We start from the raw sequence: 24,370 nt of genomic DNA, 5'->3' as shown, positions 1-24,370 counted from the left end.
GGCAATGATGCGAAGTCACGGCAGCATTTGGAGAATTCTAATCTTCTTTATTGTGGCCTGAGCCGGAATCTGGTGGTATTCTATGGTGGCCAACAGATTTTGTTATACACACCTCGTTTGGGCTTGAGGATATGCAATCAAGGGATGGGAACAGATAGGCTCAGGGGTCTCAGGAGTTGTGCGTTGCGATGGAGCTCTAGGTATGTTTCCTATGTTGCTGCAAACATGTTTTGGTTCATAACGACAGGCAGCACCTCAGAACATGGCTCGCGGGTTGTCTGGCATCGAAACGAATGCTTGTCACACCACTAACTGCATTGTTCATCCAAACTGTACAGTTCCCAGTCAACAGAACCCGCTGCCCTCCATGCCCCAAGGAAGGCACATAACCTGTTCTATGGCACGGGAAAGCAGAGGACCGGCCAGCCGCAGCCTGCAGCGATAAAGAGGCAGGAGGTGAGGTAGAAAGAAAGCAGACACGCATCTGGTTGAAATGCCAGAAGAAACAACAGCCCTGATATAAAGTGACTTAGCAGCGAAAGCCCAAGCAAACAAAAAAAAAGCAGGGTCGCCGCTTAGATCCCATGCCGTACTCCGTAAGTCAGAAGGAATCCGAAAACATCAAAGAACAAACTCCACAAAATGCTAATTTTCAGATCCAGATTGAGGACCATCAAACCCGCCATTCAAGGCTCTCCCCAGCGCAGCTGCAGCCCTCCCAACCGTTCCCCCCTCCTTCCTGGCACCCTCCATACCAGTCGCGATGGTGGTTCTCCATCTGGCATCGAAAACACGCTGCCGCGACCCACGATCGAGGTACATTTCGTTTTCCTCGTCTCGTGGTATCCCGAAAAGGTTGAGATATGCAAAGGGATTTGGTGTGGTTGGCAGACGATATATGTTGTCCCAGTAAGCCGCAGATTGGACAGGAATCGGAGCTTCAGGCTTGAAGCCGACTTCGAGAAACCTGGCGAGAGCTTGGATTTGTCTCGCCTGAGCTTCAGGGCCCTTCTTAGTACCCAGAGTGGCCTTGGATGCCGTCGTCCAGCCTTTGCTGGTCATGGCTGAGCCAACACTGGGATTCCACCCGAGCATGGAGCTGAAGCTGTTGATTGTTTTCAACCAGCCTCCTGAACAAGAAACCACTTCATCCCCTGCCACACCGAGAAGCCAATCCAGGACGTCGAGCGTGTCTGTGCGAATATCTGGTGAAAGATGGGTCATGCCCCCGCGGATGTACATGAGAATCTTCTCCACATGCGCCCCAACCTCTGATGGCGGCAATGCTCGAAACAGCTTCAGAAGCTGGGCGCGTACCGACGTTGACGCATCTGATAACAGCGGAAGCAGCTTGCTCAGGACTCCTGACGTCCCAACTGGATTGTTTGGCGGGGTTGATGATATTTGGTTGGTAATGTAGGCGACGGCTTCGCGCCGTTGGGTATCAGACTTCGCCGAGATACACAATGATAGATTCTGCTTGAATTGTTCGGCCGAGTCTATGCCGTCCGATGTGAGGGCTCCTTGATTGATGTGAATCGCTACGGTGTATTAGCACATGTATAGTAGATCTGGGAATGTGGAGAGATATACATTTTGATTTGAAGCTGGTGTCTGTGAAATTGGCCGCCTTCGCCTTTTCCCTTCCCACTTTCAACTTGGCTTTCTAGGATGCATCAATCAGTTTGTGTTTCTGGGACTGAAACGACTTGCGATATCGTACATTGAAGTCCCTCTTCTTCTCCCTTTTCTTTCTCATACTCGAACCCATCTTGACGTCTTAAGGTGATGACGACCCTCAAAACGCTCAATATATCAAGTGGCTGGCGCAAACAGCGACGATATCGATGTGAACGTTGAGATAAGGTCGGGTCGACTGGAAATTTTAGCGGTGAAGCCGGGCAGAATGGTCCGCCCTTCGTTGACAAGCTGTCGCCAATGCGGGGGGGCCCACTCCCAGCTGGAGCACAGACTCTTTCCGCAGGCAGGGGGTGTGTGGGGCCAAGACCACAGTGGGTCGTCCTGGGGTTGATCGCTGAGAGCTGGCATTTGATGATATGGAGAAGCTTCGGATTCACGGCCACAGTATCCAAATTCAAAGCAAACAAGGAACTGAAAGAGCGCTCGGCAGCTTCATGGATACACTCATTTTATCTTGATCTGATTTCATGAAACATAACTCTACGCGCAAGACAAACACCCTGTGTCTCACCGCTCCCCGTCACGACATTGCTCCGTCATAAAAACAATGGCAGACAACTCGGAAATGGTATGTTGTGTTGCCCAGCCGCTTGATGGCATCCAAGATGGCGACCTTTTACCAATCTGACAGAGGACTGGATAGACGGATTTTGAATACATCAGCAAGAACTTTGACCGTTTACTGGGCAAACCGGGTGTCAAGGCAATTCTAGTCCTTGACCGCGAGACGGGCAATGTGTTGAAGACAGGCGGAAACACGGATTTGTTCCGCAAGGAGAGCTCCGAATCTTCAAAGCCATCGATTTCCAATGATGCACCAAGCGACGGAGCGGCCGAACCTTCAACTGCTGATAGGGAGGGCGTGGTCGAGCTTGCAACCCTTGTTTGGAATTATGTCGACGTAACAGAACAGTTCGTGCAAGACCTGAATAAGGAGGTGGGTTTTGAGATGCTGTTGGGATTTTGCGCTTGAAGCTGATGTTTCTGTAGGATACAGCTCGACTGCAAAGGCTGCGTACCGCCACTCAAGAACTTGTCATCATCACGGACCCCAAGTTCATACTGGCTGTCGCTCATGACAAGCCAAATAGCGGCTGAACAATGAGGAAGCGGGCGAGGAGGGCTGGCTGGTTTGCATCCGGCATTCTGAACAGGAATACGGTTCATTCAAACATGGCAGCAGGAGTTGAGATTATTGGCGTTTACTGAAAACTTGAAATGATACCCCGAGATTACCCTCCCATCGAGGCGGCTGATAATACGTTAAAACTTCCACCGCGGTGACGAACAATCTTAGCAGTTGTGTCAAAGTTAGTACAACACCGCTCAATTCGGACGAAACCGACGGAATCACCCGTATGCTATTCCTGCTCACCCATTCAACGAGAGAGAATCGACGGTGAACCCAAGGGCTACGGATCAAAACCAGCAAATCAGATGTCGCCGTTGACACGTGTAAGTTCCAGGCTTGGTTCAGTCAGCCACGACGAAACACACTAGACCTCGCCTGAGGTCATTCCTGGAATATCAAAAGCTGGTACTAGGGTTTCGAACTCTCAAACAATGCGCATAACTCCCGCGACCCTTGATCCTAATACACCGTGTACAATGTATCTTGGGTGTTTTGGGAGCGTGGGGAGAGTGGAGAGGGGTTCGCCCATCGTAATAACCATCGCAGAATAATGCAGCAAGTTGCGAATCAAAGCAGAGACCTGCCTCTTTGGGTCCGCGATTGGCTTCCTTGTTTCCAACTCATCGCTTGGGTTCCGCGTGGAAGGGCGGCTTGATGATATAACTGACGGACATTAGACCCAGGTTCTTGTATCTCGCTCCCACGCTCCGTGACGTCCGTTTTCGGCCCATCTCAAACAGGTTGTTATCTACCGTCTCAAGGTTTCTACTGCCTTGATATTTGATCTCCTGGTCATCCTGGGTCCCCTCTTTTCCTGTGATCGACTCGGGATTTTTCTTTTTTGAACTCTTTCCAATGTGTCCTGCGAGTAGCCGTCTGGCCGCCACAAGCACAAGCACCACAGACACGACGGCCAGCATGAGTTGGGTTGGCTGCAGTATTGGATGAAACCTGACCACACCGGGGAGTACAGACCCAAGAAGCGGGCACGACACTGCGAGGACACTGCGAGCACATATTACATACTCCGCACCATGCCTTCGTTCTCGATATTGCGAAGATCGCCAAAGGGCCACAAGAGGGGTGATCCCCCAGTGCAAGACGATGCCAAGACCTCGTCAACGCCAGAGGAAAGCGACGTCAGCAGCCCCTCACCACCCGCTGCAAGTCGCATCAACAGCACAACAAGCTCGACCCCCGAACCCGAAACATCCAAGCCGTCAGACGTCAACAATAGAGACGGCAAGAAAGAACGGCGGGGCCTCAATAGAGACCTGTTGCACGACCTTCGAAGCCGACTTGTGGGAAAGCAGCCACCAGCACCATCAGAGTTGACCCCTCAGCGGGGAAGATGGCCCCCAAGACGAGGCACAGCGGTAGAGGTAAGCAAGCCCCGACCCCGACCTCCGCCCTTCCCCAGATTTTCCCTATTGATTGCCGGTCTGGGGAAACCTGCACTGTTGGGTAATCGATAGCCGTTGGGTGTGTCTCTTACCCCTCGTTTCCATTGTCTTGTTTGCTCTGGCCAAATGGCAGAAAACAATGGAAAAAAGGGAACAAGGCAGTCAGTCAATTAGCTGCCCGCCGAGCGTCCAGTGCAAACACTTGGTTCCAGGTTGTTCTGAAGAGGTGACAACCCGAATGGCCTCTTTCCTGCAGCTTGGAGAATCTGGAAAGCCAAGCCACCGACGGAGGGGTGCACCTAGGATTGCCAGTAGAGAACAGCTCGAAGTGTCGTCACCCCTGAGGGACACCGCGTGACCTCGACGTCTTCCCGAGACTGGTTCCTGCGCCAATCGTACGAGGGCACACTTGGGGACCTTGCGGGACTCCAGACAACCTCAACCACCTCAACAAAGACCTTTGGATAGTTTCCAGACTCCTTCTAACGATACATTTGTCCTTCTTCATGACCATACTTGGAAGCAATGAGTGTTCCTGGCTGACCAATTCGTGATACACAACCCAGCCCTTGGAGACATCGGTACGGTGCACACCACTTTCACCCCTCTCGCCGCTGTCCCCGCGCTCCCCCGTCAACCCGAACAAGCCGCTCCCCTCACCACCTCCGCCTGGTAGCGAACAGGCCCGGTTTCCACCCCCAAAGCCAACCCTCAAGATCGCCCGCATCATGGCCACCCTCACAGACTCGGAGGTTGAGAAGCTCTTCTCGGGAGCACCTCAGTACTTTGCCCGCTCCGAGGGCCACTACACCGGCGCACCTCACCCCTCGGTTGCCTTTCCCTGGGACGAGTCTCTCGAGATCAGGGATCTCACAGACCACACGCAGATCGAAGACAAGGCCTGGGGCTGCGTCACGGCCTGGCCTCACATCACCCGCGATGTCCACGCCGACCGGTCCACCGCCCAGCGGGCCTCGGAGCAGAAACGCCGAGCTCACTTTTACCCCCGCTGCCGCGAGCGGCCGAACATGCTGAGCATGTTTGGGCTGGAAAAGGGCAGCCTGGGATACCAAGCCGCACTGGAGCTGTCGGTAGCAGACGCGCTCCAGGAAGAGCAATGGGGGTTTGAGAGCATTGGCACGAGGACCCCGGCGGTGATTGAGCAGAGGCAAAAGATGCTGACGTCCAAGGACGGGCTGAGACATATTGAGGAGAGTCTGATCATGGAGCAGCTGATCAAGAATGGGGCGAGGTATACGGAGAAGCACTTGCGGGAGAAGAGGGTTTCGAGCGAACTTTACAATGAGTTGTTCCTCCAGATTCTCCACCCGCCGACGAAGGTGCTGGACCACCGGGATCCGTACAGTCTTGCCGTGCAGATTTCGGCCTTGGTCAAGGTGCTGGCAGCCCCGAACATGTGGATTGATTTCTCGCACGTGGAGTGGAGAATCAGGTTGGGACAGCTGCTGTGGGGGAATGATTTGGGGGATGAGGTGGATGATGGGGCTTCGATCGGGACGGGAGGTTCGTCGGGCGACATCGTTGAGGAGAGGTATTGGTTGCTGATGCAGATCTTGCTGGCTTGTGAGTTGCTCATCAGGTTGGATGCAATCACGGAGGGAGACGAGTTGGGAGTGGAGAGTATTCGACCGGCGGAGATTTTGCGGTTCGAGAGAGATGCGAACAAGTCGGTGAAGTGGTCGCTCATCCTTGCAAGAGCTTGGTTGGAAAACATCGAGGTCGTCAAGACAGAGGGCGCGGAGAGGTCATCAGATGAGAAGCCTTCTTCTGGGTGGTTGGCTTCGTTGACCAAACGCATGTCTCTGTCTCGCGAACACGGGCATGGACATGGACATGGCCATAAAAATCATCACCATGATCCGGCCTATCTCATCAGAGGAAAGCACGTGCAGCGTCAGCTTAAGGGCCTGGAGCATTTTGCCAGGCGATTGCGGTGGCCGGATGAGAAGTCCTATGTCTCGACAATCTCTGACAACTGCCGTGCCGTGGTGGAAGGCACTCCGTTGACCACACCCCTCGCCAGTCCGAGCAGCCGAGCCGACAGTCAACGCTCGTCGTATTTTGCCGTCCCTAGACCCAATTCGAAATCTCGTCGGGTGGCATCCAGACGAAGAAAGATCTCGGCTGCACTGCACTCTTCTGGCTGGCTTTCCAAGAGCTATGTGTCCGGCCTGATGTTGCCCGGGGAAGGACTGTGCCATTTCTTGATGGCAACTCTGCTGGAGAACGACCCAGAAGCCATGGCGAGGCTGGGCCCCATGGCAAACCTCTGTGCTGGGTTCGTCTACTCTGGCAAGAGCTTCTGGAGCACTGCTTGCATCGTCGGCCGTGTGCTCGCTGCAGGCAAGGGTGCCGTAGAATGCATGGGATGGATTTCGAGTGACGTCACACCTCTTGGGCTTGGAGACGGCTGGGTCAACATCGAAGTCGAAGAGACTGTCGAAGACGCCCTCCATGTCGACAAGAAGGCTCGCCTCTGGGGCAAGCGCGCCATTGAAAACGAATCCAACGTTCTCGGTGACGCCGACCCTTCTTCTGTTCTGCCGGCGGACTTTATCATTCCATTTGAAAACATTTACCGGGACAGGGTCCCGCCTATGATTCACATCGGCTTCGAGGCATTGCAGCTTTGCGCGCCGGCCGATTCGGTGCACACCACACCTAGTGAGAGCAACGGAGTAACACCGGTTTCAGAAGTCAGCAGCCGGCCTCCCGAGATTCACACCTACCCGGCGGCCATTAGCTTTACGGTTACGGATATGGACACGGAGGAGGTGACCGAGCACACCTTCTCGCTGGCGAAGGATATCAACTTTGTGACTGCGCACCCGTGTGTGCCGTCGCAGCACGTCAAGATTATGAAGTCGCCAAGCAGCCCGACTATTCGGCAGGTGGATTTGAATGGTGATGGTGGTGGTAAGGCTGCTACCGTTCTTGGTAGGTTTCTCTGTCTGTCACTCCTATCGTTGGTAACTAACAATCCGGCAGGCCATCCCCTTCACAAGTACTTCGCATACACTGCACTCCATCTCTCGGACCTGCTATTCTCCAAGAAAGACTTTACACTTGAAGCTCTGCTGGGTGACTACTCCAACGCCCTTCACAAACCAAGCCAGACACCTGCTTCGTCCTCCCCTCCTGCGGCAAAATTCCTCGTGGTAGACTGCATCACTGGCTTTCAGCCCCAACCGCAAGAACACGAGATCCCTCTGTCGCCGGTTATCAGCCGGTCAGACAGCTACAGCATGAACTCCCCTCTCTCCCCAGTTGGAGGTACTTTTGAGGGAAAGCTGGAGAGCGCCTCGAAGAAGATGCACAGCGAGAGTAGAAGACGGCAATTCGGCAGTGACATGGAGATGTTGGCTCGGGCGGTGTGTGCAGAGAGGGGGTGGAATGTGGTTGTTAGTCGGAGAAGAAGAGGCTGCCTGGCATGCGCGATTAGGGAGGCGGGGGCGTTGGGTTGGAAAGTGATTTTGAGAGTGGACTGAAGATGGGCTAAAGACTATTGATGACATGCTACGGTTTGGAGAAGAGTGTAGGAAGAAAAAGGGCAACACTTGACCACTTTAAAACATATCGAGTTTAATTATCAGTCGGGGTTTTGGGGAGGGAGTTTTTATGAGTCTATTATTTAGGTTTTATAGGATTGAACATGATGGTGTTGATACCCGATTTCGGGTCGGTTTTGCTTGAAGGTTTGGACTTGATGGCAACCACCGGACAACTCAGCATTTTGTTAAAATACGAGACCATACATACAGTGTAAAGATATGTTGAAAAGGGGTTCAGATTTGGTATGTGTATATTTCTGGTTGCCCTGAATGAACAATACTCGCCAACCCGCTGCCACAACCTGAAACACACCCACCACTGATTGACACCCATACATATGCTCCCTCAAACCAATTCATAATAGTCCAATGCTTCATCCATGCCTGCCTCATACTCCTCTCATCCATCAAATCACGCACCTGTCAACGCCACAGTTACGCCACACCTATCCCCAATCCCAACTTCAACCCTCCATCCCTTTCTCAAAAGATCAAGACCACCCCTAAAGATCCCCCCCTTCAAGCGGCTTCTCCCCAGGCAACCTCGCCCCCTCAATCTCCTTCTCGGTCACACTCTCCCAATCCTTGGCGTCAATCCACCCGATATACGCCCTATCCCCAAACCCGCCCACCCAGTAAATCTCCGTCACCACCAACCTCACAAAATGGCTCTCGTGAATCCTATTTCCCGGAAGCCAGTACTTCGCGTCCGGATGCGTGTTGGTGTAGCAAGTCTGAACCAGCTTGCCCACATCACTCTTTGGGTCGTCCGCTCCGGGGATGGGTTCGAGATACCCCATCAGGGAGTACCGCGGGAGAGCGGCAGCGCTGTAGGATTGGGGCTGAACGGGGGGTTCGGAAGAAAAGGGGTTGAGATGGGAGAGGAAGGACCTTGAGGGAGGGGGGAGGGGAGGGGGGGTCCAGGTTATGGCTAGGGAGAGGTTGGCGTTGGCTGCGTTGCGGAAGGTGGAGGAGATGTTGAGGGACAAGAGGGTCGGGTTGGAGGGTGCGAGAGGGTCACAGGCGGAGATGTACTCCATTAGGGCGTGGGGTTTGCCTTCAATTCCTGGGGGGTTGCGGGACGAGGTGGTGGAGGGGAAGATGGTCGAGATGGTGCCTAGCGGGGTTAGGGTTAGGATTCGGCGGGCGAGGATGGCAGATTCGCGGGCGGTGGGGATCTTGAAGGCATTGCTGCTGGGGGCGGTTGAGTCCTTGGGGATGGAGTAGGCCGAGGTGAGGGGGAGGAGGGTGGAGAGGAGGGTGTTGGGTTTCATTTTGGGGGGGTTTTTGTGGTTTAATGGAGAGTAAAAGATGAAGAGGGTCAAAACGGAAAGGGGAACGATATCAAACAAGAGGGCGGTCTTGTAAAGGGTCTTTGTAGCTCTTGCCTGCACTGCCAATGGGGTGGATGCCAGGGCGGAAGCGGGTGACCTTGGTTGCACCAACCACAACCCTGGGCCAAGACTATGGAGTCGAACGATCAAGCGTTGACGTTGGCGGGGGAGTGGGGAAAAGTGGAAACACAGCTGCAGAGGCGAGGGCCAAGACTTCTTATCAATCTGATCTGATAATCCCTCATCACCTCGACTGATGGTGAAATGTCCGAAGCTGGACGAACAACTGGAGGAGACTTGAGATAGAAGTGTCATTGGCTGAGAAGAGTTCTATTATCACGTAAGGCCAAGTTAACCTCAAGCCATTGAGGCTTTCTCCATCTTGGCTGAAGATTTTTTAGCAGTTGGGTCTTTGGCTAACATCCAGTTGAACTGGGCTCACGGTGGCATGTGCAAGTCTCGATTCACAACAGCTGCCGTGAAGGCCGTCGTCCATTCTTGGATGTCACTCAGAAGGTCCTCGATGATGGCAATGTCAAAGTCCAACATTATTTGCTGTTGAAAGATAAGTTGCGGTGGTGGTGGGTTGTCGAGAGAATGAAAGTGTTCAACTAAAGAATATGATTGCTTGGTGATATGGGTGAGGTCAACTTCTTGACAGCACAGGGCTTTGACGCCATCCAGTCCCGGGGTTCTCTGGAAGAGATGAAGGTACGTACACAAAGTCTGTTCAGCCAAACCGCCAAAGCTCACTCGCTAACGGAGAACAGCATGTGCATATGTGAAATTGACCCTCGTTCGCTGGTTGAAAAGCATTCTGCGCAAGCTTTCGATGGATAGTAGTCCAGGGTGAGTAGAAGGGGCCATAAAGGTGAGCAGACGGGGCAGAATAATGGAGGGTAGTCACGTGAAAGTCACGTGAGTCTGGGCTCTGTCACCAGCGCTCACAACAACACAATGGGCTCTGACTTGGAAGCACCCCCAACTTCCAGCAATCGCTGGCAAAGCTTGGGTTCGTTTGGCGAGCTGATGCTTTTGTCGCTTCCGCCAAGCCGTTCATCATCTGTGGCAGCTGTGATGGCTGATCCGTGCGCAATTCCCCCTCCAGGTGGATCAAGCCACACGTCCGGACCACAAGCTCCGAACAGCTCTCCAGCCACAGCGCCATTCACCTGTGTGGACTGCGCCACGCAACAGCAGAGGTCAGTCACTTCAAAGCCCTGCGGGGCAGGTCGCCACGCCCACAATTCCTTAGCTAATCAGCCTAATCCACACAGAAATCGACAGCATCGAGTTGCGAAACCTTCCTCTGCTGCGTCCGCCTCCCGCTCCCATCCAAGACCCCGACTTTGAGTAGTTAACACCCATCACAAATCATCCAAAATGGGAAAGGTTCACGGAAGGTATGATAATCTTGACTTGGTTGAAGGTATCGCGATGATGGACTGATTTACTGACTTGTTCTCTCCTCAGTTTGGCTCGTGCCGGTATGTCTCTCCCCGCTGTCGCCCCCCGCGACGATAACCTTGCTCGAGAAATTCTCGTCGACAGCAGTGCCTGAACAGCTATGGATCGAAACACGGGTTCTGACGGTTCTGGGATACAGGAAAGGTCAAGTCTCAGACCCCTAAGGTCGAGAAGCAGGAGAAGAAGAAGACTCCGTATGTTCCACCCCCGCAATTTTTCCGACTTCAACCCATGGGTGGGTTTTGACGATGACGGAACATTCATTCTGACACCTGAAATAGCAAGGGCCGTGCGAAGAAGAGACTCACTTACACTCGCCGTTTCGTCAACATCACCTTGACTGGTGGCAAGCGCAAGGTCAGTACCACCATCCCGAACAGCAAACCATTACCGTGCAAGGGCCCTGGGCTGACAACACAACTATAGATGAACCCTAACCCCACTGCTTAAATTACCCAACCACCAACACAACAATGCACCTTTCTCGATACCCTGTTCGCGGCTCCTTCTGAGTTGAAGCAAGATCGGTCACCAGCAGCGATGTCGGGAGCTTTTGTCTTTGGGTAAGGACCAGGAGAGGGAACCAAAACTGGGAGACATGGGAATCTTTTCATGATGTTATGGATTGATTGGCTTTGCGAATCATGGGCGAAAGAGAACTCTGGCAGCTTGGGAGAAGGTCGTTATAATCAAGACCAATCCCCGAACCATCATCATGGGGGTCATTTATATCATGGCTTACACACAGCATGGGATGTCACTTTTGCACGCTTTTATTTTCTTTCGGCAAACGGGAAATGGTATATCTGGGTCTATTTTCTTCTTTGCGACATGATACTGCCTACCTGCCTATAGCGTGTGACAAGACAGTCAGATATGAGAGAAGCCGCTGTGTGTCTTCTATCCTGCAAGCCAAATGATACAGCCTGTTTACCAGCGAAGGAAAGCTACATCAGTGAGCTGGAAATGCCAACAAGGAAGGGAAGGGATCCTTGGCTATATACTTGCCTGTGACTTTGTGGTTTAGGGGCCCGGATGCCATGTGTATATGTTGAGAGTCACCTCCACCACAAAATAATTGGCACACAAAAGTAGGTTTACCCATCTGGACCATATCATCTCTTGAAGCATAATTATTAGGCCTTTCAAGATAGTTAACAGGCCTTCAAAGATAGTTAATAGGCCCGTTGATTTGCTTTAGAGGCATGGTTTACAGTCTGATATGCGTTAACTTACTTTTGCTGTGCCAATCACTTTGTGGGGAGTGTGCCACAGAGAGCCAGTAAGCTTGCAATTATTATATTGACGCTTTTCCATACAGCAAAAGAGCTATTTCCATGAACAACCCGCTGGAGACAAAGGATGGTCATTAACGCCGCAGTCTCACCTCCTCGGCCCCCTGTCCCTCCTCTCACTATTCAAACTATCCCGTCCCAGGCGCGAATTCTCTTCCTGTTCCTGGCGCGACAAAAACATGCGATGCGCAAGAATGGACAGACGGTACTTCCACGATTGAGCAGACATCTCAATCCGCCTTGTCTCTTTGACCCATTTCATTTTCTCGTCGAGCAAAAATGGTGGCCAATGCTCCTTCTTGAACACGCCGAGAATGTCGAAGAGGATGAGCACATAGATGCCCAGCCGACTCTCCATGTTCATGATCTGTTCGAATCCGTGTTTGGTGGCCTCCCAGTTGTGCTCGGGCAATATGCGGGCCCCTCCACGAACCAGCCAGAAGAGTAATTTGACTGATTCCAAGTCAAATGGCCCTTTCAAGAACCGATCGGGAATTGGTGTCAAAGGGTGGAGGTCCAGATAGCCGCCTTCAGGGCCCTGCGTATTCGTTCCGATCTCATATTCGAGTTTCGTTGTGTTGTTAAACGGGCAGGCGTCGCAAAACTCCTGCCAGTCTTCGTCGAACCTCTCCCTGATCTTCTCCACTTCTCGCTCCCTGTATCCAAGCTCTTGCTTCTCTTCAGCTCGCTGGTCTTCGTTGGCTTCCGATCCCTCTTGTTTTGGCTGTACCTGGGTTGGCGGTTTCCACAGGATGCACGCCGCTTTTTCCATGTGCCTCTCTGTGCGCTCTTGGCGACACCAGACCTGCTGGGCTTTGAGTATGAAATCAACATTCATGTAGCGCGTGTCATGCATGAGACGCGCAACAAGCACATTGCCCTATAGAAAGACGTGTCAGCGCTGTGTTCGGTCAAAAGGCGATGTCATAATATGGAACGGCTGGGTCGAGATGTTAAAAAGTAGGATAGCATTGCTCAACCACACCTCAAAGGATCCTTGAAACTCTTTCAAATAGCCAACCGGTTTCGAAGGATGGCTAAGAGGGCAGCAAGCTTTTCGGAGACACGCTTCGCTAATCAAAATAGAGCATAACACTGACCTGGAATTTGGGGTCCCCGGGAAACTGTTCAGGTTCAGGAGGGCTACCAATAGTGCTCCTCGGCCGGCCGAAATACATATCCCATGTTGGGCCGAATGCCGCCACAGCCATTTCGAGTTCAAATGATCTGTCTGACAAGAGACCTCGAAGAAACTTGCTGACCCTCAGGAGATGCAGGTTCTGTGACCTGACGGCTATGGGCCAGAGCATTTCGGGGGGTAGCGACTCGAGCCTAGACTTCGGTGGGAAGGACTGCTTGGACCGCTTGGAAGACCTGGATGAAATACCGTCGACATTATCGTGGCCGTTCTCCTCCTCTCTTTTCCTTCGGCGCTCCTCCATCAAGCTCCGAAGCTGCGCAGGGTTGGGGGGCTGCCACTTCGGCTTGCGACCGCGGCCCTTTACCTTGATAGGCGTGAGGGTCAACGGCCGCCGGCGAGGAATTTTGTTAGAAGATGCGTAAGTCATAATGAGCACTAGTCAGAGGAGTAATGGCGATATGGATTGGATTTGATGATACCAGAGAAAACTCGAGGTGACGAAGGCGTTCAACCGAGTTTGGCAGATGATTTGACCTGAAGGGGACTGGCTTGGAAAGAACTAAAAGCACCCCTCAGTGAGGAGGTGGCTCATCTCTGTCAGGCTCTGACCCGTAGCTGACAGTCAAACACCTTCTTAATGGTTTCCCTCTTCGATGAATTCTCGAGATCCACTCTGCCGAATCAATGACAAGGGTTGATGGTGGTGATGGTTGTGGTCAACCTACTCTGTTGCATGTGCGTCGGGAAAGATACTTATTTTCCCTGCGGGCCAGTCAGGCGGTGGTTTACACCATCGGAGTCACTAGTTGTTGAGAGATAGGCGTTTATGCCATTTGCTCGTGTTCTGTTTATGAACTTTACTATGCAAAGCTGTACATACATTGCGGGACGGCACAGCAAGCTCCAACAATTTTGCATGTGACGCTCTGACACCTGTGACATCACATCGCCCCGTTTCAGCAGCAGCCTTCACCTAACTAACAACCTTCTGACAGGCGGTGGAGCAAGCTTCCCTCGATCCTCGCCTCGCACCCCCAATCGGCTCGCTCCGAGAAGATTGTTACGGTCCTTTTGTACGATATAGGAATGTTTTCCTTTTGCAAGTTGTTTTCGGCTTGATTGATATTTACACAAATTCACCCAAACAACGTCCGGCATACGAACAGCGCGCCAATGGTCACCAGATAAGAGCCAACCAGTGGAATACAGCAAGCCCGCCAAGATGCCTGTCCCCTTTCTGGGGCGCCTTAACCCGTGAGACATTCACACCCCGTGGTGGCAGAGAGACAACAACAGTTTACTGATAAGATGATTTATTTGGGAGAAATAGCACCGAATATGCCGCCCTTGTTGGATCCTTTTTGCTTGTAGGGCTCGAGGCCTTTATTCGAATATTTACGCTTGCTTTGCGTGAGACGGCCCCCTATCTTGATCTCCACCGAGATTGAGCTCCCGAGCTAATCGTATTGTTCAGCGCCGTCGTTACTACAGCTATGTTACGGGATCTCGAGACGTCTGTTTAATAGGTGGACTAGTCCAGCGCAGAAGCGGGCAGAGCAGAGGAGAAAATGCATGTTGTTTGTGCTGGAAGATGCTAGGGGTAACAATACTGACGGTGAAATCCAGCGGTCTCGGCCTCGATTCGCGATGCCTCCGATTTCGTCGATTTATGTGCCATGTTTGGCTACACCGCCGAGGAACACGTGGTACGAACCGAGGATGGGTATTTGCTGGGAATACACAGACTTGCATGGCGGAAGGGGGAGGAGGAACGGAGGGTGAATCGCGGGCCGACCAGCGTCAAGAAGAAGGTGGTTTACCTGCACCATGGGCTGCTAATGAACAGCGAGGTGTGGGTTTGCTTGACGGATGAGCAGCGCGCTTTGCCCTTTGCGTTGGTGGAGAAGGGTTTTGACGTTTGGGTAGGTAACCTCAAAATGGGGTGCCGAGGAGAGGGCACATGGCTGATCATATCTCTAGCTCGGAAACAACAGGGGCAACAAGTACTCGAAAAAGTCGATCCGATATTCCCCCACGACGACCGAGTTTTGGAACTTTTCCATTGACCAATTTGCCCTCCACGATATTCCTAATAGCATCAGCTACATTCTCGAGATCACCGGCCAGCCGTCCCTCTCCTACATCGGCTTCTCCCAAGGCACCGCGCAGGCTTTTGCCAGCTTGTCCATCCACCCCAAGCTCAACGAGCAGGTCAATGTCTTTATCGCTCTGGCGCCAGCCATGTCGCCAGCGGGCTTGTCTAACGGCATAGTTGACGCTCTGGTCAAGGCCTCGCCACAGGTGCTGTTCCTCCTTTTCGGCCGGCGGTCCATACTCAGCTCGGCCACCATGTGGCAGTCAATCCTCTATCCACCACTGTTCACCAAGCTCATCGATCTAGGTCTCTCGTTTCTCTTCAACTGGCAAACCAAAAACATCAGCACTTCGCAGAAACTGGCCGCTTACCCTCATCTCTACTCGTTCACCTCAACAAAATCAGTGGTACACTGGTTCCAGATCATACGAACCAAGTCCTTCCAGATGTATGATGACGATGTCCACCGGCCCCTGATCTCAGCCACCAGCAACAAGTACACCAAAGTCGCTAGGTACCCGACAAGGAACATCAAGACGCCGATCGTGCTCGTATACGGAGGTAGTGACTCGTTGGTCGATATCAAGGCCATGCTGAAGGAGCTTCCTAGTCAAACGCTAGCCAACGAGATCCCACACTACGAGCACCTGGACTTTTTGTGGGCGAGGGACGTGGACAAGTTGGTTTTCCAGCATGTCTTTGATGCGCTGGAGAGTTTCACTGGGGCGGAGCATACGAGGGAGGAGTATGAGCGGTATAGAACTGTCAGAAAACAGCACACAGACTTGGTCAAGATGGAGAGTGGGCTGAGAAGGGAAAGCCACCTGGCTAGGGGAAGTGATGTGGCTGATAGTGATGTCAGCACAGCGGTTGGGGAAGAAACAGTGAGGGTCGTGGAGTTGAATGGGAGTTCAAATGAGGACGCGGCCGGGACTGGGGAGGAGATGGAGGAGGCGCAAAGTGAATGGGGGGTGTCACCTACAAAGAGGCTAGAAAGCCCGTTGAAGTTTGAGTCGAAGGGCCTGCCACAGTTTCAGGACCGTGAGAGGCCATGGTCGAGGGAGAGCCACATCCCTTCGCCGACAACACAGCAGCAGCTACAGCTCCAACCCACCGTCCTGCCACCTAGGACAAGTAGGATTGCCAGGCCGAGGGCTAGCAAGGGGAACCTAGCTGCCGAGATAGCTGCTTCCGGTGGTGAGGACTACCCAAACTCCCCGCACACGCCCGTGTCCAAAGCGGAGATGACGGACGGGTTCGCAGACAGTCCAGCTGGCGACACTGGCCCTCACGCCGCCACGACAGGGATGACGGGGATGATGAACATGATGACTACTCCTAAGAGGAGGGGGACGGGAGGGAGTCATATGAGTTTTGACTCTATGAGGGGAGGGAGGGGAATTAGTCTGGGTGCCAGTAAGTTCTCCGACGCTGTTGCTGTTCTTGATGGGGAAGGAGGGGCAGAAGAGCACTGACGAGGAATGTTGCAAAGGTAAGGCCGTCGGGGGGGTCACGACGAGCGCGAATGATATTGCTGGGTTGACTGCTAGCAGTCCGGGAGGTGGAGCGGGAAGTTCGGATGAGGGTGGCGGGAGCGGGTCGGTGCATTCGAGGAAGGGGTCGGCTGCAAGCGTTGGGTTGAAGAAGTGAGAGAGGTTGATTAGGATGATGCATTTTGGCGTTTGATCATGAGCTTTTTCATTCATTCAAGATCGGTTTTTCTTTGGGTTCTAGATTGGGAAAAGAACAGTCAGGGGGGTGACAAATAACACTATGGGAAAGGCCTTTGACCGAGATTAACAGAACGTTATCTGGTCGCTGGGCATTGTGGCCTGGAACTGCTGGTTGCGAGGCCTTTTTTCTTTTTTTTTTCTTTTTTTTTTTTTCTTTTTTTTTTTTCTTTTTTTCTTTTTTTGCATAGGTATACATGGTTACTACAGTTGGATAGACACAGACATACGCATGCAAAGAGTAATGACAGTCGGGCGATATTCATGGACAAGAGCTGTGGAAGTGGATTCGAAGATTTACGTCTCAGTGGCCCTTTGAGGAGAGCGGGAGGGTTAGTTGGGATTTGAAGATCTGATCTGAGATCTGAGACGCGAGATAGAGTAGACATCTGGCCTGTCTCATCGTCATCGTCTGGAACTCGGCCAGAAATACCGACAGATGGATGATGATATCGGGTCCCGGTCCTCGCGGTTTTGTTTTCACTGCCTATTGTTTGTACCTCCAATTTACCCTCCGGCCCCGTGGCTCTTTTGGCTGAAGAGAAGAGAAGTTTGAGAGGGTGCCATCCCCAGACCATGGTAGCGAGGTCGCGAGCTTCACCGTTATCTTTTCCAGCCATGATTAAGTCCACGTGGGTGCGATGCTGGGAGTTGAATGGAGATGTTTCCAAGTTTTGGGTGTCATCGGTGTTATCGGAGAGAGGAGAGTCAAGAAGCGGTGGGAACTTGATGTGCTTTATCACCATGTCTCCCTGCCAGGGCATTGACAAGACGGCGTGGGTCGGGGCAGGCAGCCATATCAACCACTAAACGGTTCAGGCAAGCGAGTTGTGCCACGCACCAGATCTCGAATGTACGAGATCCTTCCTTTCCGCCTGGCAGATCTTATCTTGAATCTGTATTCTGTGCTTTGCTTTTTCGTTCGGGCCGAAGATGATACGCTCTCGTCCTACACACAACCGGGGGAAACGGGGCGGAATTCGACTGGAAGGGTGGGGAGGGGGTGAGGAGATCTAGGAGAGATTCCCGGCCGGTGTGATGATATGTGAGAGGCTCAAGGATGGTGTAAAATACCGTATGTGTCATTACAGGCAGAGTTGGCTGTTGCGCCAGCCTTACTGATAGTGTGTACGTACTGCAGGATGAAACAGTGAGAGCCCAACCTGTCGGGTTGGCCAGTCAGGTGGGCGGCATGGGCGCTCAGCTTACACAGCTGGGGCGGCGGGAAGAGGCGGGAGCGGGTTGCACGAGGTGTTGCTCCGGCTCCGTTCTACGTAGGCCTTTTTTCCATGCAATGGGGGCGGCGATTAGGGCCGACAGAAGAATAACTCGAGTTGATACCTGGGTGGTGGTTGGATCAAGGGTCTTTGCTTGGTGCAGTGACGCAAACAGATCTGGGAAGATGGAACCCTACCTTGTGTTGGAGAGGGGACGGATCTCAGTTTCTGTCCCAATGTGATGTCTCAGGTTAATCGCATGCATGGTGTTGAGAGGCTAAAACCCGGTTGACATGTGGAAGGGGATGATCTTATGCCTGTTCCTATTTTTTGGTTCCTGTTCCCTGGAAGTGGTGGAAGATGTGGGTGTGTAGATCAGGAAGAAACATACATTTCCAGTGCATGTTATTCTTCTCCGGGGTCTCAGCGAGGATTTGAACTGTCGGTCCTTTCGGGAAGCATGGGAGAGGAATGGAGGCACTGTGTGAGACAGGAACTAAAGCTGAAGAAATCGAGGACAGAGCAGGCGAGAGGGACGGCGAGCGAGGGTATCTTATAGATGTCTTGGCTTTCAGCTTGCGATCTCAGTAAGCCCGGTTGGGAATCCTTCTGTTGCCATAAATGACCCCATTCGGATCTGCCTGTGTTGGCTACGAGCGCCTTGTTATCCGCGACCTCCGTCGACACTGACCTCTGACCAGAGGATGATCAGGTACTACAGATTACCGATACCCAGAGCGCTTCGCGGCTCACTTGGGTGATCTTCTTCTTCTCTTATCAACGATTTAGTACTCGATGGTCACGATGCTGAACTACCTATGAGAGGTGTCGCCTGCTCGGAATTCACCACGCCAACAAAAGACTAATTCCGCGCTTGGTACATGACACGCCGCCATGTGGCATGATCGGGATTTTAGAATCAGATACGGGGGCCTGGCGAACAATTATACGGCTGGTCTCGGCCCTGCAGATGTCAATAGCACTCCGGTTCCGTACCCGCGCCCACGCAAATGGGAACTCCCGCTTTTACACCAACATTTTGCGCCGAAGCAACGGTGCCACATACACCGCCGCTCGAGGAATAGTTTCGACAACTGATACCCAAAGAGCCGGACAAAAGTGCGAGCCAATGCATCCGAGAGCCCCCTGTTGATCTCTTTGCAGTCGTCCGAGGAAGGATTGGTCGGACGTGAAGTCGGAAATCCCATCGCACCACACCAGCAAATTCCTATCCAACGCCCAAGCAGCCTCAGCGCATCACGCCGTGCGACGTCACCAACGGGAGGAAGCTGGCGCGCGTTGATTCCGTACCGGGTCGATAGGTTGCAACGTCCACGAGGCGAACAAGGCTGGGTCTCACCCACGAGCCACAACCAGTTGCGTCGGTCGGTCAGTGAGGCAGTGTATTTTTTGAGAACCTGCCGCCTGTTTGTTTCTTACAAACGCAGTACACTTTACTGTACTGGACTAACCTCTCGTCAGAACCCTACCTGACACGAAGATCCAATGGCTCGGAACAAGCCAACCTCTCATCTGCTTGCATTTGCTTGCGTCACCTTTCTCTGTTTTCCCCATGCCCACGTCTACAAGGCCCTAATGCCCGGACCCAGGATGACCAAGACCCTTGCCCGTTGATAGGTGAGACCTGTATCTCATCCAGACAGCATAGCCCTCCCGAGACAAGGACAACCCCCTCCCCTTCGGCGGCACCAACGGGGGCAGGTACGGGGGGTACGTCACGGTGGTACCAAACAAAAGAACAATCCCTTGTGTGTGGTAACGGGTCGAAAAAGGAAAGAATTGGAGCCCGGGGTCCGATTGTGAAGGGAACGGGGGGCTGGACCGGAGACAGACAATGGACAAACATACCTCTCATAAAAGACCCTTCCTCCTGAGTCTCTACCACACCTGGTCCTCCGAGACATGCTCAAGCTGAAACTATAACCTTCAGGCACAACAAGAAGGCTGTGATATCAGTCTCTTTCCCCTCCACTTATAACTCTTATACCCCCTCTATCTCCCTCTCGCCTGGGATCTAGAACCTGAACTCCGTATACAACCATCTCTTCAACTTCCACTCATCGGATATAAGAGACAGGCAACGACACCTTCACACAGCAGCATTTGAACCTCCCAACCGTCGTTATCCACTGGGCCTAGCCCGTAATCCCCACCGTCTCCAACACCGTTCCCAACAGATCACCACCACCACAGCCGCAATGTCCTCCACCGTCAACGAAGACAACCACGGGCCTGCTCCCGAAGGCTACGACACGTGGGAGAAATACTGCGCCGCCACAACAGCTCAGTTCTGCTTCGACGCCCAGCCTCCCATCGAGGGCGTCTGGGAAAAGATCCCCTCCCTCACCACCAACGCCATCTTCGCCGCCCTCTTCGGCGTCTCCTTCATCGCCTTCATCATCACCTACTTCCGCTCCCGCCGCCAGGGCACCTTTTTCACCGTCATGATGTGTCTTGGGCTGCTGTGTGAAATCGTCGGTTACGCCGGGAGAGCCGCATCGGCCAAGAACCCCTGGGACGACATGGGCTTCATGATTCAGATTGTGACTCTGACGATTGGACCGGCGTTTTTGGCTGCGGGTATCTACACTTGCCTGGCCAAGGTGGTGAGCGTCTATGGTGAGGAGAGCAGCAGGTTGCCCGCCGGTTGGTATACCCGCATCGTGAGTCGCCCGCCCCAACTTTTTCTTCACATCTTGAAAGGCCAGAGTGCTGACCAAAACCAGTTCATCCCCTGCGACGTCGTCTCTCTTGTCCTCCAAGCCTCGGGAGGTGGCATCGCCGCCGCCTCGGACGACATCGACCTCCTCAACATGGGCAACAACATCATGATCGCCGGTCTCTCCTTCCAGGTCTTCATCCTCGCCGTCTTCCTCGCCGTGTCGGGCGAGTTCCTCCTCCGGGTCCGCAACCGCAAAAAGACCTACGGACCCGACGCCGGGTTCGAGCAAGCCGAGCCTGCCAAGTCCATCCGTCAGGGGTTCATGTTCAAGGCCATCATGATCGCGCTCGCGGTCAGCACCGTTGCCATCTTCTGGCGGTCGTGCTTCCGTGTCGCGGAGCTGTCCGAGGGCTGGAACGGCCCCCTCATGGCGAGGGAGGATCTCTTCATCGCGTTCGAGTCGGTCATGATCCTCATTGCCGTGGTGGTGATGAACGTATTCAACCCCTGCATGGTGTTCGGTGTCATGATGAGCAGCAAGTGGAGGAAGCAGGGCGGGTTCAGAAAGTCCGAGAGCACGGCCACCACCTCCAGCGACGAGGAGCTCAACGTCCTCCGGCAGTCCGCTCAGGGCTCGAGGAGGGCGGCCGGTTTCGGAAACCAGAGGTACTACCAGACCCAGGGGCATCACAATGGCAACCAGAACCAGAACAGCCGGTATGGTGATGTTTAAAACATGCCCGCCTTTTCTTTTGTCTTCTCTCTCCTTCTTTTTGAGTCTGAAGCAAGATGTACACGAGTTACCAAGGATGAACGACTGTTTTGTAAATGGGGGCGGGGCAAAGATGATAGATGTTTGCATTTTCAAAGCGATGGGTATGAAGTTGTGTACACCAGATACTGACACCAAGGCGTTTTCGGTTGGCTTTCTCTCATAGTTTCTTTTAATCCCTTCTCGAGAACTGGCTGTTCGATTCTTGGGAGCCGGGTGTTCGGTTCTTGGGAGCCGGGTGTTCGGTTAGGTAGATAGTTGCAAAATGGAAAAAAAATAAAACTGTCAAATAAGTTCGAAGTGCTTATTCTAATGCTTGATGTCGACCTTTGACAGTGACAAAATGAGCTCAAGAATGATAAAGGCATCTCTCCCCGGACCCCGAAACTGAATGGACTCCCAAACATCGTCCAATCTCGGCATCCAGACACCTCCCTCCCCTTCTGTCATTGACTCTTGGACCTCCCCCCTCCATCCTCCACGTCTCTTCCCCCGGCCACAAACCCCTCATCCCCTCCCACCATCTCATCGTCCTCCGGCTTCCCCTCCCGACAGGCCCAGCCATCTACAAACCCCAACGTCTCCCTCCCCCAAACCCGATTCATCACACACAACCTCACCGGCACCAAGATGATGATCAACAGCGGAAACCCCGGCGCCGCAACCGTAAGCGTCACGGCAAAGATCCCCACCGTGACCAAAATCTGCGTGACAGTATAAGCATGCACCCCTCCCCAACCCACCCCCGCAGGCAACTCGGGCAGCTCAGATGGCGGTGTGAGCAAGTGAAAGAACCTCGTCAGCATAGGGTTCACACTGAGGGACTGATAACCCATAAACATGAACAATCCCGCCAACACCGAAGTCGGTGTCAGACCCAAGACTCGCTGGAAAGGCGGGCTGACAAACACCATTATCATGGCTGCTTGCAGGAAGTGGGAGTATCGCTGTTCGTAGACCCTGGGAACAAGGTTCGTATGGGCGCCGCTTTCTTCTTCTTCTTCTTCAGGGGCCGGAACAACTTGATCCTCATCAACTACCCAATGCCGCAGGGATTCTGAATGAAGTGGTGCCTGTGGCAACAGCCCGTTGGCCGGCGGGATACCCAATATCCCACACAAGGCCGTTGTCGTGCCCAGCAAGGCAATATCCCAAGCATATCCTCCAGGTTTCTTCACCCCGTACCGGTCGACAGTGCAGATGATGCTGCTGATCTCATGGTCAAAATAGAAAAGTATCGTGATGATCGCCCCTGGGATGATCGAGATAAACACCCACTCCACAGGCAGCTCCCAGAACCTCACAAAAAACACCTCGCGTTCTGGATTCGTCGGCCGGAAAGAAGTCTGCACCGCAAGCCGGCCATGATCCAAGTCGGCCAGGTCTCCAATATACGGAATCCCAATAAACAGAATAATCGATATCGCAGCTGCATACTCAGACAATCCCATCCGGATGACACGCCCAAAAAGGGGCTTCCACTTTGTAGCCGTGGACAGGAGCATAGCAACCAAACACGTCCCAACAGCGCCAATCATGGCGTAGAGAAACGAGTCCAGCGGCATCTGCTCGTGCGTCCGCTTGAGCTCCATGGCTGCCTTGTGGAAGTAGATGATGCTGTTGAGCAGCGAGAAGATATCGGCGCTGAAGTCTGTAACATACTGCATGGTCCAGTCGTGGGCGTTGAAGATGGCCAAAAGGTAATGCATCCAAGCCGAATGGATAAGAGACCAGGCCATAACAGGCAGGAAGGGCACCTAATCCAGTAAGACTGAGCTTCTCAAAAAGGAATATATATATCTATATATATATATATATACAGACAACCATACCTTGAAGCTATCACTGCACAACTCGTACAAATTCTCGGCCAGCACCGAAAACGGCCCAGTAACCCCAAGAATAGTCAACGGCTGAGCAGAGAACCTACCACAACGCACATCCCATTAGTCCCCAAACCCATAACCAACTCCTACCAGACAGTGACTTACACCGCAAAGATGACACCACACAACCCAGTGCTAAAAACAACCTCAATCGTCCCCCACGATCTCCCAGTGAGAACGTACAGATCACCCGCAAAAGTGATGCCGGGCAGGATGTTGGTAAAAAAGACGTAGACAGCGCTGGCTACCACGAGCTGGTTGAAGACTGTCCAGTCCGACACCCATCGCCTCCGAAGGTTGCGAGCATCTTGCCTGAGAAGTCTGAACGGCTCCAGTTTGCCGCCTTGACGAAAGTGGGCGAGAGTCCTCGAGGACCACGAAGATTGCCTGGCCATCTAGATACGAAATGGGTGTTATTGGCAGATGAGGCTCATGTCGATAGGAACTGGGACAGCCTGGGAGGATATCGACGCTGCTTCAGCAGAATATTATAAACACCATGTCGAGAAGCCAAGCCGAGGCTGACGTGGATAGTGATGCATCTCGAGGGCTATTTTTCTGGGCGGTCAGTATAGAGAAGCAAACGAGTGAGGGGTAACGCTCGGTCGATCATGTTTGAGCATGGCTGGACCGCGGTGGTGTTCTTTTGTATTGGCATGAGGGTCTCAACTCGTCGGTGAACAAGAGGTCAGTCTGCCTGTCGGATTCGTTGTTGGCCCCACGTGGGGAGAGTCGATGCTTGGGAAGAGACAAGCCAAGATCATGGCGTGGAACCACAGAACGGCATGACATCATTGGAGAACTGCTTGCCAGCACGCAACTTACAACACCATGGACAAGCATCACCACCTTCAGAGAGACAAAGGTGATGACCTCAGGCAACAACATATCAAGAGAGAGTAACAATCACAAGCAACACCAAAGCACACATATTCACAGTAG

At 53.0% G+C, this 24,370-nt stretch overlaps 9 protein-coding genes across 9 annotated transcripts; 5 read left to right on the top strand and 4 right to left on the bottom strand.

Moving 5' to 3' along the window:
• Positions 1-179: 179 nt before the first annotated feature.
• Positions 180-2,038, bottom strand: IPI1 (rRNA processing protein). Its single transcript, XM_062886418.1, has 3 exons — positions 1,724-2,038; positions 1,594-1,666; positions 180-1,541 (listed from the first exon to the last, which is right to left on the bottom strand). Exons 1-3 carry the CDS (start codon positions 1,769-1,771, stop codon positions 646-648), a joined length of 1,017 nt encoding a protein of 338 aa, XP_062749502.1. The 5' UTR covers positions 1,772-2,038; the 3' UTR covers positions 180-645.
• A 24-nt stretch (positions 2,039-2,062) lies between these two features.
• Positions 2,063-2,989, top strand: QC762_119810 (uncharacterized protein). The gene is made up of 3 exons (XM_062886417.1): positions 2,063-2,269; positions 2,345-2,638; positions 2,692-2,989. Exons 1-3 carry the CDS (start codon positions 2,249-2,251, stop codon positions 2,797-2,799), a joined length of 423 nt encoding a protein of 140 aa, XP_062749501.1. The 5' UTR covers positions 2,063-2,248; the 3' UTR covers positions 2,800-2,989.
• A 547-nt stretch (positions 2,990-3,536) lies between these two features.
• On the top strand, positions 3,537-8,096 carry QC762_119800 (uncharacterized protein). Its single transcript, XM_062886416.1, has 3 exons — positions 3,537-4,215; positions 4,803-7,194; positions 7,246-8,096. Exons 1-3 carry the CDS (start codon positions 3,778-3,780, stop codon positions 7,743-7,745), a joined length of 3,330 nt encoding a protein of 1,109 aa, XP_062749500.1. The 5' UTR covers positions 3,537-3,777; the 3' UTR covers positions 7,746-8,096.
• Positions 8,097-8,311: 215 nt separating this feature from the next.
• QC762_119790 (uncharacterized protein) lies at positions 8,312-9,082 on the bottom strand (the record flags this gene model as incomplete). Its single annotated transcript, XM_062886415.1, has 1 exon — positions 8,312-9,082. The coding sequence occupies one exon, from the start codon at positions 9,080-9,082 to the stop codon at positions 8,312-8,314; it is 771 nt and encodes a 256-aa protein (XP_062749499.1).
• Positions 9,083-10,172: 1,090 nt separating this feature from the next.
• Positions 10,173-11,549, top strand: rps30a_1 (40S ribosomal protein S30). The gene is made up of 6 exons (XM_062886414.1): positions 10,173-10,344; positions 10,420-10,545; positions 10,616-10,629; positions 10,749-10,803; positions 10,891-10,966; positions 11,036-11,549. The coding sequence occupies exons 2-6, from the start codon at positions 10,526-10,528 to the stop codon at positions 11,057-11,059; spliced, it is 189 nt and encodes a 62-aa protein (XP_062749498.1). The 5' UTR covers positions 10,173-10,344; positions 10,420-10,525; the 3' UTR covers positions 11,060-11,549.
• Positions 11,550-11,892: 343 nt separating this feature from the next.
• QC762_119770 (uncharacterized protein) lies at positions 11,893-13,900 on the bottom strand. The gene is made up of 2 exons (XM_062886413.1): positions 13,005-13,900; positions 11,893-12,784 (listed from the first exon to the last, which is right to left on the bottom strand). Exons 1-2 carry the CDS (start codon positions 13,470-13,472, stop codon positions 11,993-11,995), a joined length of 1,260 nt encoding a protein of 419 aa, XP_062749497.1. The 5' UTR covers positions 13,473-13,900; the 3' UTR covers positions 11,893-11,992.
• Positions 13,901-13,903: 3 nt separating this feature from the next.
• On the top strand, positions 13,904-16,993 carry TGL1 (cholesterol esterase). The gene is made up of 6 exons (XM_062886412.1): positions 13,904-13,980; positions 14,041-14,299; positions 14,376-14,455; positions 14,520-14,615; positions 14,672-14,967; positions 15,026-16,993. The coding sequence occupies exons 2-6, from the start codon at positions 14,268-14,270 to the stop codon at positions 16,613-16,615; spliced, it is 2,094 nt and encodes a 697-aa protein (XP_062749496.1). The 5' UTR covers positions 13,904-13,980; positions 14,041-14,267; the 3' UTR covers positions 16,616-16,993.
• A 2,139-nt stretch (positions 16,994-19,132) lies between these two features.
• On the top strand, positions 19,133-21,722 carry RTA3 (Envelope glycoprotein gp160). The gene is made up of 2 exons (XM_062886411.1): positions 19,133-20,771; positions 20,835-21,722. Exons 1-2 carry the CDS (start codon positions 20,307-20,309, stop codon positions 21,501-21,503), a joined length of 1,134 nt encoding a protein of 377 aa, XP_062749495.1. The 5' UTR covers positions 19,133-20,306; the 3' UTR covers positions 21,504-21,722.
• Positions 21,723-21,988: 266 nt separating this feature from the next.
• Positions 21,989-23,823, bottom strand: QC762_119740 (uncharacterized protein; the record flags this gene model as incomplete). Its single annotated transcript, XM_062886410.1, has 3 exons — positions 21,989-23,299; positions 23,375-23,468; positions 23,534-23,823. 3 exons carry the CDS (start codon positions 23,821-23,823, stop codon positions 21,989-21,991), a joined length of 1,695 nt encoding a protein of 564 aa, XP_062749494.1.
• Positions 23,824-24,370: the final 547 nt, after the last annotated feature.

Source organism: Podospora pseudocomata (genome assembly GCF_035222375.1).
Source record: "Podospora pseudocomata strain CBS 415.72m chromosome 1 map unlocalized CBS415.72m_1, whole genome shotgun sequence".
Classification (NCBI taxonomy): Eukaryota; Fungi; Ascomycota; class Sordariomycetes; order Sordariales; family Podosporaceae; genus Podospora; species Podospora pseudocomata.
The sequence above is the reverse complement of the archived record's forward strand: the minus strand, read 5'-3'. Positions and strand labels throughout refer to the sequence as shown.

Bases quoted from the DNA above. Each gene is read 5' to 3' on its own strand.
- IPI1 (XM_062886418.1), bottom strand. From the start codon at position 1,771: ATGGGTTCGAGTATGAGAAAGAAAAGGGAGAAGAAGAGGGACTTCAAT. The intron at 1,667-1,723 runs GTACGATATCGC...GATGCATCCTAG, and splicing joins AGAAGAAGAGGGACTTCAAT to AAAGCCAAGTTGAAAGTGGG. The intron at 1,542-1,593 runs GTATATCTCTCC...AATACACCGTAG, and splicing joins CACCAGCTTCAAATCAAAAT to CGATTCACATCAATCAAGGA.
- QC762_119810 (XM_062886417.1), top strand. From the start codon at position 2,249: ATGGCAGACAACTCGGAAATG. The intron at 2,270-2,344 runs GTATGTTGTGTT...AGGACTGGATAG, and splicing joins TGGCAGACAACTCGGAAATG to ACGGATTTTGAATACATCAG. The intron at 2,639-2,691 runs GTGGGTTTTGAG...ATGTTTCTGTAG, and splicing joins TGCAAGACCTGAATAAGGAG to GATACAGCTCGACTGCAAAG.
- QC762_119800 (XM_062886416.1), top strand. From the start codon at position 3,778: ATGAAACCTGACCACACCGGGGAGTACAGACCCAAGAAGCGGGCACGA. The intron at 4,216-4,802 runs GTAAGCAAGCCC...TACACAACCCAG, and splicing joins GACGAGGCACAGCGGTAGAG to CCCTTGGAGACATCGGTACG. The intron at 7,195-7,245 runs GTAGGTTTCTCT...ACAATCCGGCAG, and splicing joins TAAGGCTGCTACCGTTCTTG to GCCATCCCCTTCACAAGTAC.
- rps30a_1 (XM_062886414.1), top strand. From the start codon at position 10,526: ATGGGAAAGGTTCACGGAAG. The intron at 10,804-10,890 runs GTATGTTCCACC...CACCTGAAATAG, and splicing joins CAGGAGAAGAAGAAGACTCC to CAAGGGCCGTGCGAAGAAGA. The intron at 10,967-11,035 runs GTCAGTACCACC...ACACAACTATAG, and splicing joins TGACTGGTGGCAAGCGCAAG to ATGAACCCTAACCCCACTGC.
- QC762_119770 (XM_062886413.1), bottom strand. From the start codon at position 13,472: ATGACTTACGCATCTTCTAACAAAATTCCTCGCCGGCGGCCGTTGACC. The intron at 12,785-13,004 runs GTCAGTGTTATG...GTCTTTCTATAG, and splicing joins CCGGGGACCCCAAATTCCAG to GGCAATGTGCTTGTTGCGCG.
- TGL1 (XM_062886412.1), top strand. From the start codon at position 14,268: ATGCCTGTCCCCTTTCTGGGGCGCCTTAACCC. The intron at 14,616-14,671 runs GCATGTTGTTTG...GGTGAAATCCAG, and splicing joins GGCAGAGCAGAGGAGAAAAT to CGGTCTCGGCCTCGATTCGC. The intron at 14,968-15,025 runs GTAGGTAACCTC...TCATATCTCTAG, and splicing joins AGAAGGGTTTTGACGTTTGG to CTCGGAAACAACAGGGGCAA.
- RTA3 (XM_062886411.1), top strand. From the start codon at position 20,307: ATGTCCTCCACCGTCAACGAAGACAACCACGGGCCTGCTCCCGAAGGC. The intron at 20,772-20,834 runs GTGAGTCGCCCG...GACCAAAACCAG, and splicing joins CCGGTTGGTATACCCGCATC to TTCATCCCCTGCGACGTCGT.